Consider the following 18,193-nt stretch of genomic DNA (forward strand, 5'->3'; position numbering starts at 1 on the left):
CAGTATTCATGTCATATCAATTAAAGCATGTATTAAACATGGGAACATGGTGGGGAAGTGATAGTGACGAACTGGCGCCCCATCCAGAGATTGTTCCTGCCTCACGCAAGATGCTTGCTGCGCCATGTGCAACCTTCGATGAAATAATTTATTGCAGCAGTACTGTCTCTTTCAAACGTACTAACCCCCAATTCCTGTCCATCCTTTTCTTTCTTCAAGTACCCAATCACCACACAATCAGCTCAGTAAAAGATGTTAAGCCATCTGTAAGCTTAGAACTCCAATGCTTCAAAACTTTTAAGGAACATTGAAATATCTTCGTAGTACATGTTTAATTATTCCATCCATCTATCCTTCCAGTGTCACGCCAGCCCCAGAAAGAATACAGCGTGAGGCAGGAACAATCCCTGAACCACCAGCTCCTTGCTAGCATTGCGACACCGTGTCCTCTCATGTTTAATTATTAACAATATAGATTATTTAATGATGTTAACATTTTATCTGTATAATGTAATAAACAGATTTTGCTGCATTTCATCTTAAAAATGATATCGTCATCATATGTAAATACATGCTTTATAAAGTGGCGCAGGTTGTGCAATATTATAACTGTATTGCAAGTTTACAGTGAGGTAATTGTACTTATAAGTACAAACAGTTCTACAAGGAGCACTTGATGGACTGACTGATTACGTCACCACCATCTACCCAAAGCACCATGATGTTCCAACAATGATGGATGGATTAAAAGCCAGAAGTCTGTATAACCATCAACATCAAGTGACTCCGTGAGAACCCTAACTACAAAGAGGACTATTTCATTTATGTTAGGTAAACATAAATAAACAGAGGGGACTGGGCAGTCTCGTGGCCTGGAACCCCTACAGATTTTATTTTTTTCTCCAGCTTTCTGGAGTTTTTTTTTGTTTTTTCTGTCCACCCTGGCCATCGGACCTTACTCCTTTTCTATGTTAACTAATGTTGTCTTATTTTAATTTCTTATTTTGTCGTTTATTTTTCTTTTCTTCATTATGTAAAGCACTTTGAGCTACTTTTTGTATGAAAATGTGCTATATAAATAAATATTGTTGTTGTTGTTTAAAGTTCTTGGGATGAAGCTGTTTCTGAACCGCAAGGTCAGTACAGGAAAGGCTCTGAAGCGTTTGTCGTATGAGAGCAGTTCAAATAGGCAGCATGGCTGAGGCAGCGTGTGCTAGATGCTGTATACCAATAATTGTCTTTCTGATCAGCTGCTGTAGTGCTGTGGTTCCACACTCAGATACAGTGATATAAATACTCCGAGTGGTGCAGTGTGAGTAATATGGAAAAAGATGATCCACTGTGGCAACCCCCAATGGAAGCTGTTGAAAGAAGAAGAAGAAGGTGCAGTGAGAGTAACAACGCTAAGGCAGCTATGGTATTTGGAATAGTTTGGCCAATCCGTGGACCATTATATTGTTACAGGTTAATTATAATCAGATGCCTTAAACTAATAAACAATATGTGGTTAATTTCAGGTGTATTTGATAAAGCCACGTCAGGGATGTGGATCTAAAAAAGAAATGGAAACCACATTGGAACAAAAAGCACTGCTTTGACGCTGGGTGCCGCCAGTTTGCAAAACAGAGAGGAGAACCTGCGTGGAGCCATGCATTTAGCTGGTGTGAAAATGTGCGTGGCTTTACATCAAGTTTGGGCTTTATACATCGCGATGTGAGCGTGAAAATGGGCTTACACAACATTTCTGTGCGTATGCACCATTTATACAGGCCCCAGGTCTTCTTTGCAGTAAGTGGTAAACTCCATAGGACTTTATAATTCAAGGTCTCTCAAAGATACATAACAAAAAGAATAAGTCAGTTACATGTAAGTCATGCAGTAGCCATGACTTTGTACCTACCAGGGTGCTTGTTAATTATTGTCATGATGCTAACCACAAGTTCTGCAATTAGATCTTGAGAGGCATTACTTGAGGCTAACTTCACTCCTGACAAGAACACCAACAGTGCTTGGTCGACTGCCATCATTTCAATCAAAGAACAACCTGCCCAGTAGTAAGCCTGAGAAAAAGAACATCAAAAATGAGATGCCCTGCACAAAAATTGGAAAAACTGGTAGCCACATTTAATGGCAAGCACTCAGTTGCTTTACCTTAATGAATGTGGGATCAAACCTTAGAGCCTGCTCTGCTGATGAATATGCATCAGACCATTTCTGAAGCTTAAACAGACAAAGAGCTTTGTTGCAGAACAATATGGCAACATCCTTTGGATTCCTGTAACAACAATAACACAAAATTACAATACTAAAGAGAAAAGCAGCAAACTGTACTTCAGTAGCCAAGACATATTACTGGAGGTCACTAGCACTAATTAGTCACACAAGATGGCACCTCAGACTCACAAAAATATGCTGGCTGTCTAAAGAAACCATTTGTCCATTCTTCCTCATGTAGTGAGGCAATGAAAATATGATGTGTACATTTCCTTAGCTTAAATCTCCCTGTAACTCAGGAGTTTTGCATTGGAACAGCAGGTAGAAGTAAAAATTAGCCTTTAATTTGGTCTCATACAGTCATAATATGTAACATTCCAGCTATTAGGGGATTATGAAATCTAGTCTGAGTATCTTGAGTATTAGATTTGTTTATAAAGTTTATGGAGACAAACATCTTCTAATATTGTCATAGAAGATGGTCTCAAGTCGCAGGATGGGTTTAAACCTTGTGGTGTGTTTCACATCTTCAGCTCAGTCCCCATGTAATGAAGTAGCTAAGAAAGATTAATTAATATGCAAATCTAGAATTAAATAAAACCAGCAGACAACCTGCAGCTACTGCCATATTTTCTGCCAGTAAAGAACAGCACTCAGAGACTCTGTTGTGTAGGGTTTTGGAAATAAATTCTGCTATTTCTTTTATCAAGTTCAGTTCCATTCATTCATTCAGATTCATGAGGTGTTAAATCTAAAATTTTAAATTTAATTAATGGTACAACCTGCTGTAATGATAGTATATACAGAGGATTACATTAGGGTTACACTTGATCATGAAACATGTGCATTATTGTCTCTGATTCTTTTTGCAACTAATGCAAAGGTGCTTAACTCATCAGTTGAATTATTTTCCCTTAATTAAATTAATGTAATTCAGCTTACTTTTAAAATGGAAACAGAGACAAGGGGTACATTATAAAACTTGATTTGTGTTTTCTAATAAAAAAGATTAAATGATGTACAGTATTTAAATACACTCTTCTGTACCATGAAATTGAAAATGATTCTCTCATTAATGAGACCATTCCTGCATTTATACTAATTTATTTTTAAATAACTATTTTAAACTAATTTAAATAACTGCTTGCTTCGATCGCCAACTCCCCGGCCTGTGCCAAGTACTAGCCACTTCACGTCACTGCCACACATGTATGTAGATTTCACTTTTGCCAAACAACAAATCTGTTAATTCTCGTGGATATGCCTCTTCATTGAGAAGAAACACTACTTTTCCCTGATGGCAATACGAATGAGACAATCTACAAGTCTCCGACTTAAAGTTTAAATCCAAAAAATATACTCAATCTCTTTTCGCTGTCCAATTATTTCACCAAGTAATCATTTCCATTTGTTTGTGCTAATGCGATCTTTACTATAATTTTTTGAGAGTATCGAATTTTAGTACTTTCGTTATTTCTAACCTGCTCTGCATGTGTTACGCACCAACGTTTTTGAACCTCTTTATGACGTTCTACTATGTCACCTACTCTTTGACTTTTATTTTCGGCCCCGGGCATGATTAAATCTCTAGGCACAAAGTCTCAACTCGCGGGACTTGAAAGTATCTCTCTGAAAAAGTCACATCTCGTCCAGCATTTTTTTTTATATAATAGAGAGATAAGTGAATATCATTGCTATGTTCTAATATTTATTCTGTGTAAAGTAGAAGACATGTGACCACATAATTCACACATGTACTTTTAATTTTACTTCCTCTAATATGGGTCCACTTTTTCTATAATTTCCCATACTGTTAATATTGTGATTCTGGTATAATATGCAAATTATGCCTTCCAAATAGCCTTTCACTTTTGCTTCAAAATATTTGATATATATCCTTTGATATCAATCCCTTTGTAAAGGGTGCTCAGCATGTCACAGTTAAGTCAGAAGCATTGAACCCTGAGAATGAGCAATAGCTGCATAGACCTCACCTGTAAAGATCACAGAGTTCATAGTAGATGGCTAAGGCAGCATTGTACTTTTTGATTGCAGCAATATACTGTTTTGCTTTAAATTCTTGGTTTCCTTCTTCTCGCAACTGATTGGCCAGATAAATGGGGTCCATTTCAAACTAGATCAGTAGAAAAATAAAAACACATAATACAAGTCAACATGCTTGCAGTGATAAGATTCTTCAGTATCACAAACTGATGCCTTTGCTTTTAAGTGAGAATCCCTCAAAACAAACACCAAGGTGCTTCGAATAAGGTAAAACAATACACTGGCCTCCATAAACAGCTGCTCACTCAAGCAAATGCCAGGCAGAACGGCCAGCTTTTCCGAATTATCTAGTCATGCAGGACCATTTTTGACACAGATAAAAAGATAAAAGATGGAGTCCAAGATAAATATGCTTGCAGTGTGATACAAAAAGGGATATAATTATGTATCCTGAATGACCCCATCCAAGATACTTTTATAGGCTGAATCTGTTTGCTACTTCCTTTTCTTAATAGTACTGTAGCTCTTATCAGTAACACCCTCAATTCAACTGCAGTAGTGAGCTGCTTTTGAACCCGTGGCTCTGCCACTCTTGACAATCTTTGTGTTTTAAGCTTTCTTAAAAAGACTCTGTTAGATTAACTACTTATACAAAGCCTTAGTAGACAGAGGTCAGATTTTATACACATAACATGCACCACCATGCCTCGTTTTTAGCTAAATCCAGGGCACCATATGTTCATATGGCATTCTTAGACTATGCCACATATACCTGTTGGTCTGTCTCATGTGCTCGCAGCTGTATATTAACTCCAGTTAAGGAATTGTTCTCTGATTTATTTATAAGGTTACCACTCTTCTTTACCATATAAAGATACTCATATGTTCACTGAATCACAAGTCATTTTGTCTACTGATTGCCTCCGCACTAATTAAGATTTGCTCGATACTGAGTCACACTTTTCCTTTACTTTTCCTGTAGATCCAAAAGTTATGGAAAATGGTCCATACTAAAACAGACAGGGCTCCTGCAAGTAACAGAGAAAATCATGGGGCGCTTCTAGCGCTGCCAACAGTTCTGTGGGATCATCCTGTGGCACTCCCATCAAAAAACATGACCCACACCTAGTTGGCAGAAAGCGATTGGCAACTTTTTTTGTGGTCCTAGCAGGAAGCCAGAGAGAGAAAACAAAAATAAGCTACCTTCCATTGAGAAGGAAGAGGCATTGGCAAAGCACCTAGAAAAGAATGGCAGTAATCTGCTGATGAAGATGACTGTTTATAGAGAGGTGTCATCTACTGAGGCCTTTGTAATTATTTGTACATCTTTTGTATGCAATATTTTTTATATGGGGATGGGGGTGCGGGGGGGGGGGGGGTATGTACATAAATTGAATACAACTTTCCATGAATTTGGAAAAAAACAAAGATTTGCCATGTACCATAAATGTTTTCCACTTTAACCATTCTTTACATAAAATAAAGCAACTCTAAACTAATCTGAATGTTTTACCTACCAATAATGTACTTGAAAAGGCTTACTCAATTTAAAAGGTGCTATAGGCTACTTGTAAAAAATGAAATCAACTGCCAGATGAGAACGCTTGCAAGCCAAATGCTGAAAAGGCCAACAGGGAGCATCACAACTCCTTATAAAGAAATAAGAAGCAAAAAATTAAAATTGGGTTAAGTATGTAAGGGACTTCATGGACATTATGCGGATGGCAGATCCGGTTGTATAGCACGCAATTTTAAAATTGAATGTTTTAAAACAATTCCCATTTAAAAATATTACACTTGGATTAGTGAAAATTCAAACTTGATATATTTCATTACATATCACATTGTATATAAAATTATATTTTTACTACTCAAAATTACTTAAATATTTAATATGTTGAAATATTAAGAAATATGCAACTTTCCCTATTCAAAATACAATAAAAGATACCTCTTACTCAAATTACTGATACTGCCAATCTTACTTTTGAAAAGTCACAATATAATTAGATGTATGTAAATTTAACTATTTAAAAATAAAAAGGGTTGACAGACTTAAAGAAAAATGCTGCCCAAAAAGTCAGTGAGAAAACTTTCTAAATTGATTGGATTCCTCCAATCATCACTCTTTTAACCTGCTTATCCAGGGGAACAGCATCCAAGCCAACATAATTTGGTGTGTGGTTTGGTTGACACGAGGCTCCCGTCTATAGCTGGGCCCATGTAAACCGTACACATTATTCATACGTAGAAAACGTTTTTGATATGCTTTCACATACAGACTGCCTGGTCAACAATGAATGTTTGGTAAACATCTGAAATTATGACTTCTCCTGGTCAATTTAAACGGCATGCCATGGGGTTGCCAGTTTTTCTTCGGGGGATGAAGTACAATACTTTAACCGTATGCATGTTACAAACTAAAAAAACAACATGTCGATGCGTTACTCTGCTGTTCGTTACGTTGACGTTTCTAGATCAAGACTAACATAAATTGGCATACTTTGTACAGCTGAGTGGTATGTTGTCGTCAATTTTTTTTAATGTCTTTAAGTTAACTCACATAGTTTCTGCGTTCGCTTCCCTCTACAATCAAGATGAATAGAAACTGCAGACAACTACTTTGCTGTTCCTTCAGCTTTTACCGCTGAGCGTTTCCTACACGGAAGTGACGTTCTCACTCACTCAACGACACGAAGTGGGATGAATGCGTTACATGAGTTAAACTTGGTAACGGAAAGCTGTCAGGTATTATAAAGCCTGGGGTGGCGCAGTGGTAGCGCTGCTGCTTTGCAATAAGGAGACTTGGGTCCTCCCTGCGTGGAGCTTGCATATTCTCCCCGTGTGTACGTGGGCTCCTTCCGGGTGCTCCGGTTTCCTCCCACAGTCCAAAGACATGCAGGTTAGGTGTATTGGCGTTCCTAAATTGCCCCTAGTGGGTGTTTGTGTGTGCCCTGCCCCGGGATTTGTTCCTGCCTTGCGCCCTATGCTGGCTGGGATTGGCTCAAGCAGACACCCGAGACCCTGTGTTAGGATATAGCGGGTTGGATAATGCATGGGTGGATGGATTATAAAGCCTTCCAAGTGTGAAAGATTCAATGTTTCATTCATGTTAGCTCTAAGAAATCTGTCTCTTTATTGATTCGTGTTATGAGCAATTTTGTATTCCGTCCTCTTTTGAGTTCTTTTAACTGATTAAAGTTTTACTAAGTATGTGTACTTACGTATCACACTCAAATATTCATCTAAATGTAGAATAAAAGAAACAAAGTCACCAAAGAGAAAATGAAGCATTGATTATGAAACTGGTTGTAGCAAACACTTGTAGCTAGGGGTCTCACCCAGGAATGGGACTGGAAGGGCAGCAATTTCCAAGTTCAGGTTATAGAAGTTGCATTGTGGCAGAGACAGAAGATAGAGAAAGTGAGAGGCTAGGCTAGTTCTTTAATATTATATCAATCAAAATATTCACTCATCCATCCAGTTATCTATCTTCTCCCATTGTTAGACTGATCAAAGTCACAGGTACGTGTCCACATGAAGCATGTCGTGTAAAACAGGAACCTATCCTGGACAGGATGGCAGTTCACCTCGGTGAATATGCCCACACTTGCTGGCAATTTAGAGTTGTTAATTAATCAAACATACATTTTTGAAATGTGGGAGGAAAACCTAGAGTATCTAGATAATTCTGTTAGATCAGTGATGTCCAGCTCCCATCCTACAGGACCACAGTGGCTACAGGTTCGACTTCCTTTGACTTTAATTAGTAACCAATTCCTGCTGTTAATTGATTTGTTTTCCCTTCATTCTGCTTGCCTTATTTTTTAACACTTAATCCACTGAATTGCTTCTTTTTTCCTTAAATGTCAGTGACACACAAGTGAAATGTGAAGTGAGCAAATAGGTGACTAGTTAAGTCAGGACCTCAAACTTTAACCGGTTTCACTCCAAACCAGTTTCTTAATTAGAAGGGGATTTGTCTTGTTAATTAAACCTGCAATTTAATTACATAGCTTGTTGGTGCTCTCTTTCTGCCACAACAGACATTGATTGTTAATTTCATTTTTTCTGAGAGCACCGTAAAAATATTTTGTGGACCTGAGCAGATCAACTTTATTGAGACTTTCAGCTTTCTTTTTTTCCAGTATTATATGATAGACACAGGTTAGCTGGTCGTGTTGGTTCACTTTGCATCTCATTATTGTTTGGTTGCTAATTAAGAAAAAAGAAACAATTAAAGGGTGTGGTTTTTAAATAGCAAGCCAATTATAATTAAGTCGAAAGAAATTAACTAGAAAAAAAAGGTCACTAATTAAGAAAACGGTTAGAAAGAAAACCTGAAGCTACTGTGGCCCTCCTGGATCAGAGAAGACAGTCCTATGTTAGACAAAGGGAGAAATGTACTAACTCCACACAGACAGTGTCCAGGACTGAATCTGAACCCCTGAGATGTTAGATATACTAAAACAAGAGTGAAAAAAAATCTGATACTCGTGTGTTATAACCCCGGCGCAGGCAAGAGAAAAATTTCATTTTTTTCTACATTTGTTTATTTACAAAACAAAAACAAGAATACATACATATTTGATTTTTAATTACTTTTGAAACATTACTTCTGTCACAAAGTTTCTAATGTCATTGTTAGTATTGTGTGCTTTTGTGTTTGTGGGACTGAGTTGTGCCTGTGGCAAACGGGGAAGGCGTTTCCCACGTGGTGAAGAAAAAAATAAACACATCTTTGTTTTTATCAGTGGGCCTCTAGGATCTGTCTGTTGGGTGGTCTGGCACGGCCCTAGAGTTGTTACACCGTATACATAAAACTTAGTTCCTGTATCATTGTTTTATTGATCTAACAGCTTTTCTGGACAGTCTCTACTTTAAACAATACTTTTATCACCCTGTAAATTATTAAGCATTTGAAAGTGTGCTCTCTAGTTATACAAAGAGGCAGTCTGGATTATATTTGGGACCAGAGGATGAAATGTTATCAAGTAACAAGGTAAAGTTGAAATGAGAAAGTCGAATTAAACCAAAGTCAAAATGCTAAGCCCAAAATATAGTAGATATGGTTAAAAATAATAAAGCGAAATTATCTAAACCAGGAAATATTAAGTAAAGAAACACATAAAAAGTCTTTAGTGGACTCTGCAATCTCTGATAACCAGGAATTGCATGGTAAACGCATTTATACTGATATGCTGATTACATCAAAATCCTCCAACCTCCAGTCATCCTTCAGAGACAACCACCTGAGCAACATTTAACAAAAAATTTACAAAATGGCAGCGCCCATAAAAAACAAAATGGAGATAGAAAAGCTGTGAATACTTTGTAACTAGATTAACATAACCTTAAAAACAAAAAATATATATCAGAAATGGAATTGACACCCCAAAAAACATGTAATGGTAAATTAAAAGTCTTGAAATAAGACCAGACTATGGGATAAGATTTTTCTGCCCTAGCTGGAGTTCAGTCATGTTTCTTGGCTGTTTTGTCCATTTTTGTGCCATTCACTTATGTTAATGCTTCTTTTGTTTATTATGTGCTACCTGCCATTCACCCCCAGGAAGTGCCTACTCTACTCTATAAATTCCAAGGGTCTCCTATAATTCCTGGTGGTTCATTTCAAATGCACTCTAGGAGTAGTCAGTTGATTGTGTTTTGCTGTACTTTTTGTGGATTTCTGGTATTTTTGAACCTTTGCTCTGTTTTTTGACTTTGTGTGGGATACTATATAGTGACTTGTTTGCTTTAGATTACCTAAATCTAAAAATCTAGTGGTGGGTCTGAGGCTAGGGATCTGCACTGGCAATCCGAAGGTTGCCGGTTTGAATCCCGTAAATGCCAATAGGGACTCTGCTCTGTTGTACCTTTGAGCAAGGCCCTTAATCTGCAATTGCTGAGCATTTTAAGTAGTGAGAAAAGTGCTATATAAATGCAAAGAATTATTATTATTACCTATACCTTTTAGGCAATTCCATTTTGCCTTTGTGCTCTACTGAGCTTGCTTTTGTTCACAGAACAATTTTGTCAAGAATAAACCTTTTTTATTTTATAAAGATTCTTCATGGCTCTTTTTGTTGCTAGCCGGGAGTAGTCAGGGTAATCCCCCCTAGTGGGCAATTTTGGAAATATTTATGGTTCCTATGTGCTTTTGGTACTCCCAGTTCACAACAGCTTTTTTTGAAGGCCTCGCCTATTTTGCTGTGGAGAAAATTAATTTATGACAGTCATACTTGCTTCAGTGTATCAGAGAACAGTAGATAATGAATATAATATTAAACAGCAAATATGTCATCACATAATATTGACAATAATGGAGAAAAGGGACAGTTAAATGCTTTTGTGGTTATGTTGAATTCCTGTTCAGTGGCCTTATGACCTGCAGTTAGAAATGTACTCTAATCTAATTGTGCAAATGCTAAGGGCCCTGTATTACCCGACATAATTGAGAAGGTAATAAAGTAGACATGCAGTATGGGTAAAGGTCTTTACATTTTTGATACACTGAGTGATACACATATCTTGAACAAAAGGAACCTATGTTTCAAAGATATTCTGGGCTGATTTAAATGCTTCATGGTCCTTAGTTGTGCAGGTTCACTGAGGATGGATTCTGCTGGTAGAGTATAGATAGGGACATCTAGGCTTTCCTTAAAAATATAAGGAAATGAAGGTATTGTTGTTTCTTTTTGGCAATAACAGAGATGTGTTGTGTTCTCATAAATATCATAATATAAATATCAGTGAGAATATGGTATCCCCCCTTAATGGTTTCTATGTACAGCTCCTTGGTTTTGTTTACATTAAGAGAGAGTTTGCCAATGTGGCAGCACTGTGTTAAAGGACAAATCTCTTTTCCCTAAGTTGTTTAATTATTGTTGGTGATTATTACTGTGATGATGGTGTTATTAACCTCTGTGGATCTGTTGTGGTAGTGTGCAAACCAGAGATGTTCCAAAGTATCTGAAATGATGTGCTTAATGTGCCCATAATAAATAATATACAGGCCCAATGACAGGGGTAATATTCCCTGGGAACATGATTCCTATTGGTCCAGTTAGGTGCCCCGATAGGGGTCTGTGTTGGAAATTGCCCTTACCCCCCGTCACCTCATTGCTCTAAAAACCCCAAAGGCAAAGCTCTTCTTACCTCTGAAAACTCCAAGGTGACATGGGCTCTTCATCCCCCTGAAAACTGCAGGTTGAAATCCCCTCCCACACTCTGCAATCTGTACCCCAGACCTGATGTTGGCTCTTAACGTCCCTGATAATACAGTTCACTTTTATCTTTGATTCTGAGATAATTGTGGTCATTTTCAAATGAGTTGGAACTATAGTTTCTCTAATTAAAGAATTAAAAAGTCTATGCAAATGCCAGCTAACTTTTGCTACAGTCAAAATGCAATCTGACACTCCATCCAGATCATCTCCTTTACAGAAACTGACTTGTTTAAAAGTTTGCTTAACATAGTTGTTATAAATTGTTTGTGTAGTCATTTGTTGCTGTATGTTAAGATATTTAAAAGTCATTCAATAAATGTTTTCTATTTTAAAGATTTCCTCTGTTTCTCAATAAAATGAATAACCTGCACTGTAAAAGCCAAAACTGTAATTAGTCTAGCATGTGTTTTTATTTACTAAATTCATTATCATTAAGTACACTTTCACAACAATAATACAAACACATTCTTCTGTGATCCCTTGCTTGTCATTTTAGCTTTTGATGTTTAAATTTCATTAATTACTCAACCTTGTTTTCTGTCTTCTAACTTTCAAAACTTTAGCTTTTGAGATGCCCTGCCCTGTTCTAACTGACTGAACATAAAACATTCAGACTGCCCCACATCTACAAAATTTCATTGGTTCTTTTTACTTTTTTATTTTACATAGTCATATACTTAACACTTCATTTAGCACAGCTTTTCCTTTACATATTCTTGCTATGCCAAAACCTTTTTCATTTAAAGCATCTTATAGGACTGAGAATATTTCAACAAGTCCATCCACCCATTCCTTTTCTAAAACAACCTAATTAAATTTTAGGTTAGCTATATATTTAAGTTTTCTTCACACACCCCAAAGATATGCATGTTAGGTAATGGTATTAGCAAGATATTCTAGATTATCCCAGAGTAAGTGAGTTTCAGTATGTATGCTAACACTGCATATTTTACAATGAATACATACTCAGTAATGAAAGGATAGGTCTTTGACTTATAATAAGCTAGTTTAGAAAACAAATATATGGGGAACCTGGAATTAATGCTAATAACCTTGAGTACACAGCAAGAGCTAACTCTTGACATTGTGCCAATTGTTGATAAAATATGTCTATTTCAAAGTTTTCCTTGAACTAAAATGTCAGTGCCTTAACTTGTTGCCCTAGATTTAAAACATAGCCTCAACCAAAACATTTTTCTTTGGTATTGGAATAATTATTTATTTTTTAAGTATATAGGATCTACTTTGCATTACATTAAGCAATTCTCTATCTTTTTAACTACCTCCAGCACAGTTTAAGGCAAGCTATTAATATAAGTGGGTTAATCTTACTTAATTTCCTTGTTACGTAAACTACTTTATATAAAATCACTAGAATCAGTTACACTAGAACTACATACTTCTTTACATCTTCATTTTCTCACACACATCCATCTAGTTTTTCCTAAATGAAAGCTTATTCTGTTGATTTTTGACATAAACTCTGATTGGAACTGATGAGATAAAGTTTTTTCCTTGAGGGTCTATATCATTCAAAACAATTCTTCAGTCCCGCAGCATCTTTAATTTCAACAATAATAAATTATTTCATAGTTATTAGCATGTGATTAAAGTGTGGGCAAGCACTCTTTGCTGTGTTGTTGTTACCCTTATAACTACATTGTAAGTGTGCAAGTAGTTGTTCCTTTAGGATTCCAGAGTATAGATTATTGACCTACTGTATTCAACTTTAAATTTAAAAGAATACAATTAAAATAACCCAATTTAATTTATGAAGAACTGTTTCAGCATCTGGCCAAACCCTCATTATAATGTTAACAGAAAAAAAGCACTTGACTAGAATAAAAAAAAATCATAAATATCAGTAAGACTGGTGAACTCACTTGAAATACTGTGCATAAGATTCATATCAGTGCAAATGAAAATTTAGCAATTAATGTAGAGAAAGCCTACCGCTCTCTCTCTGACATCTAAACAGACTTCTTATACTGATATTGAGGTACACTAAAGGGTAAAATGTGGGCATAAAAAAATACACTTTTCATTATTGTGTTGGAGACTTTACTGTAATAAACCTTGTCATTTGCTGCACAGTGTGTATGAGTTTGTATGCTAATACCACTATCCTAGCATCTTTAAACATTTCCATAAATGTAATTGTATTCTTGAATTGTTTCAAACTTCTTAATATCATTTAGTCATGAATACCTTCTTTAGCAAAATGAATTTCAGAAGGAACAAGAACCAGTAACCAGTGGAATAGGATTAATCACTTTCTCAGATTATAGAGGGAGACATAGATGGCATTTAAACCCATATCTTAGCTTCTGAGGAAACTACTCTCAAGTATTAGAACCCCAATTGTAAAATGTTTTACCTGAACACAGAGTGATGAGCCCTCAGCTGCCCGATGTGATGAAGATTAGACTAAAGCAAAGGAGTACGTCCTTCAAGATGTACTCGATGAAGTGTAGTCCAGGACCCCCAATTACCGCAGGTGGGACATGCAAGGCAGAATTATTGCAGAAGCTGTACAAAGAGAGACACTTATTATCAAGCTGCTGTAAACAGGCAAGCTGCTGGACTCCACACTTTCAGTTTCATTTACTCTTGCTGAGGTTCAGCTGTACTCTCCACCCCCTGAACTGTCAATTGGAGTTATGCGTAAAAGAGTGCAGGAAATCTCTCTTTATTGGTATCACAGCTCTTCTACTGGCTCCCTGCCTAAACAGAGAAAATAAAAGTAGTGAGTGAAATGACGCCCAGCAACAAAGGTCAACTTCATGTGCCAAAAAGAAATAACTAATGCTTTGAGGATCTCCCTCCATACATTAGAAGCTTTTCTGCTTGTCTGCTTCCTCCACAAGCAGGAACAGAAAATGTGTCTTTTCAGAGATACTATGCTCAGTGAGACACTGGACATCTAATGTCATTCTCACGCAAGGTGCTAGTGGAGAACGGTGGCCAGACACAGAATGTATACACCAAAAATTCAGATAAAATTTATAGATAAATAGCAACTAAAAGAATAAAACAATACTGTAGCTAGCTAAAATAATTTTTAAAATATAGAATAAAAATACTATCAATAGCTAAACAAATTTTGTCTGTGGATCTGGCTAGGCTGCTGAAGGACACTGTCAGAGTTAACATAAGCTACTCCAGTGTAGCCTTTGCTTTGTGCTAAGTTGTCTGGAGAAGGGTTTTTATTAAGGATATCTTTGTACTTTGCTCGGTTCAAATTTTCCATTGACCCTGACTAGTTTCCTGGTGCCTGCTGCTAAATATCCATCCCACAGCATGATGCTGCCACCACCTTGCGTCTCTGTTGGAATGGTATTACACAGATAATGAGCAGTGTCTGGTTTCCTCCAGACATAACACTTAGAATTGAGACCAAACAGTTCAATATTGGGTTCATTGGACTAGTGAATCTTGTGTCTCATAGCCTGAGAATCATTTAGGTGCCCTTTTGCCAATCCAAGCGGGCGTTAATATACCTTTTACTGAAAAACGTCTGTCTGGCCACTCACCCATAAAGATCAAATCACTGAAGTGTTGCAGTGATGGTTGTCCTTCTGGAATCTTCTCTCATCTACACATAGGTTCTCTGGAACTCAGCCATAGTAGCCTTCAGGTTCTTGCTCAATTCTTTTACTAAGGCCCTTCTCTCCCAATTGCTCAGTTTGACCATAAGAAGAGTCATGGTTGTTCCAAACTTCTTCCGTTTCAGAATAACAGAGGCCACTGTGCTCTTGGGAACCTTCAATGCTCCCCAATTTTTTTGTGGCCAATATCTGTATCTTGACACAATCCTGTCTTCAGGTTCTACAGGAAATTTATTTGATCACATAGCTTGGTTTTTGCTCTGATATACATTGTGATCTGTGAGGCACTCTGTACATAGGTATGCGTGTTCCTTTCCTAAACATGTCCTATTAATTGCATTTACGACAGATGGACTTTATAAACAAAGTTTAGAAAAACCTCAGTGATGATTAATACTGTAGAATGGGGTGCATCTGAGCCAGATTTCAAGTGACATAGCAAATGGTCTGAATATTTGTGTCAATGTGATATTTCAGTATGTTTTTATTTTTAATAAATTTCCAAAAATACCTAAAATTTTATTTTTGCTTTGTCATTCTGGGGTGTTGCCTAATAAGGCCAAAAAAAATAATTTAAATTATTTTATAATAATAATAATTGATTACATTTATATAGCTCTTTTCTCAGTACTCAAAGCGCTATCCACACAGGGAGGAACCGGGAAGTGAACCCACAATCTTCCACGGTCTCCTTACTGCAAAGCAGCAGCACTATCACTGCGCAAGGCTGCAACATAAGAAAATGTGAGAAAAGTTAAGGGCTCTGAATACTTTTTGAATGAAGTCTAAGAAACATGTACATGCATTTAGGCAGTATAATCCCTATGTAATGACACATACAAATTGAGCTTAGTTCCAGCCATTCTGGATCTCTATTGCTTTTATTTTATTTTTTATTCAACAATCCAATTAAGGAACTACAAGCACAAAGATCTGATGCAGGGATGTATGGATGGATGTTAACATCAGTGGAATCAAACACTATTGACAGTGCCTTAGATTTTCACTTTTTAGGACAGGTTGTCATAAAGATTGAAAGAGGTTCTCACAACTGAGCATTTCTTTTCTTAGAAAGTGGAGCAAACATGAAAAAGACATATCATTCTAGTAAGCACTACATATGCAGGTATGTGATATCTATTTAATTAACTTGCTTCCCTTTATGCTCAAAGACTTCTCAACTAAAAAATGTTTTTTTCACATGCTTTCTCCTTTTTCTATTTTGTTATAATACGTGTTCTGTATATGAGGAAACTGCAGAGATGATATAGGCAAGGCACAGACAAAGAAAGCCCAAAATCAGAATCAGAATGTGCAGATATCAAAAACCAGAAATCCCACTAAACCTGAACAATAAAACAAAATGACTACTTCAAAGTCATGGTCAAAAAGATGAAAGGATGCAGGTACAATAACAGGAACAGAATTGCTTATAAAATGCTCTTCAAATTTTGTTTTTTAGTCTCTGCAGAGTGATGTCACACATCATTGACCCAGCAATTGTGTGACCGCAATGCTACACTGTTGCCATTAACAAAACTACTGTGGCAATCAGAAGAAACACAAAATGGTGACAACCTCAAAGCAAAACAAAAATAAACTGATAACACAGAATCCTTTGAACACCCATCCATCCATCCATTATCCAACCCGCTATATCCTAACTACAGGGTCACGGGGGTCTGCTGGAGCCAATCCCAGCCAAGGCAGGAAACAAACCCTGGGGAAAGGCGCCAGCACACCACAGTCCTTTGAACATAATGAGAAAATATTTTCACAGCCAAAATAATTTCAATGGCTCCAAAATATTGAAATCATGACAAATTTCATGACCTGTCCTCTTGCAAAAAAGATGCCAATAGCAAGACACAAATTGGGGACCTTGATCTGATAATATTGAGGATGGGAATCCATGAAATTACATAACTTCCTTAATAAATATATCAGCAAGCTCTCTAGCAGAGGGAAGCATTTTCAATGGAACAAAATGCACACTCTTAGGGAAGCAATCAACTAAGACCAAAACAGAAGTATACCCTTAAAATAATATAGATCCATTACAAAAACCACAGCTTTGAGGAGGAATTGACTAATTCCTCAGGGATGAAAATCCTGAGAAGACTTTGGTCTATTACAGACTTCACAACCAAAAATTAAATCATGCACTTTCAGTAGCATCATTTCCCACCAAAAATAAATATTCAGCAAGTATTTTATTTCATTTATTTATTATTTTATTGAATTTATTAAAATCAAATAACATTCTATACAAGCAAGTCAAGTTTTACAAAACTAGGTTCGAAACTAATCAACCCCTACCCCTGAGAAAGAGAGCTAGGCCAACAGAATAAAACTTTAATAGTAGGAAAAATAAATAAATACATAAATACATATGTAAATAAATAAAAATAAATAGAATATAAAAAGGGAAGAGAAACCACTTCCTCAATTTAAATGCTTATTCTAAAATGAAATTGATTAGATCCTGCCAGTTTTTGAAGAAGTTTTGTACAGGTTTGGACAATGCCATGATGCCCTAGACATATCAGAAGAACCCATAACCATTTTAAAACTGTTGTTCTTAATTTGGGTGGAATATAATACTTTTCTCCAGGTTCTTTATTGGGATCAGGAATTTGAGACTGAGTAGCCAGGATTTCTTGTGCCAAATTTTTCTTTATTATTCTGACTTTCATCTTAATTATACATGACTGGTTATTTTAAGGGATTTTCCTCCATTGCAATTTTGTTTTACAAAGTTTATTTTTACTTTTGTTACATGTTTATGCAGCAGAGAAATTGCACCACATGATCACAGCAGTCTCGACTGTGATGTCAGTAGACATTATGCTATAAATATGGCAATGGATCTGTGTAACAACATGTCTTGGTTAGAGAAAGGAAACAAAACTTTAACATTATTTATTTTCTTCAAACAAATACTCCTAGCATTAAGTTCTGTTAGTTTCTTTGAAAACCTATTTTTGATCTTGACTTCAGCTTCTTCTTTTACCCTTTTGCCTTGGTTGCCTGGTTCTCTTGTCTTTCTGGGTATGGTTGATTTCATTTTCACTTTGATTTAGGATGGTTTTTCCATCTCCTGGTCAATTTTTTGCATTCACAATAATCCTCAGAGAT

The 18,193-nt window shown here is 36.5% G+C and overlaps 1 protein-coding gene across 2 annotated transcripts in view; it reads right to left on the minus strand.

Annotated features, from left to right (window-relative positions):
• The window catches only part of LOC114663651 (TPR and ankyrin repeat-containing protein 1-like), a 147,714-nt gene extending 133,643 nt beyond the window's left edge, over positions 1–14,071 (minus strand). The window contains exons 1-4 of one of the 2 annotated variants that reach the window (XM_028817542.2): positions 13,825–14,071; positions 4,209–4,348; positions 2,152–2,275; positions 1,901–2,060 (exon numbers count right to left, since the gene is read on the minus strand). In XM_028817542.2, coding sequence (XP_028673375.2) covers positions 1,901–2,060; positions 2,152–2,275; positions 4,209–4,342 — 418 coding nt within the window. In that variant the 5' untranslated portion in view covers positions 4,343–4,348; positions 13,825–14,071. Of the gene's footprint in view, positions 1–1,900; positions 2,061–2,151; positions 2,276–4,208; positions 4,349–6,781; positions 6,879–13,824 lie in introns of those variants that run through there. The other variant, XM_051936047.1, reaches the window with a different exon arrangement.
• Between the last annotated feature and the right edge of the window lie 4,122 nt (positions 14,072–18,193).

This window comes from Erpetoichthys calabaricus, chromosome 13 (genome assembly GCF_900747795.2).
Source record: "Erpetoichthys calabaricus chromosome 13, fErpCal1.3, whole genome shotgun sequence".
Classification (NCBI taxonomy): Eukaryota; Metazoa; Chordata; class Cladistia; order Polypteriformes; family Polypteridae; genus Erpetoichthys; species Erpetoichthys calabaricus.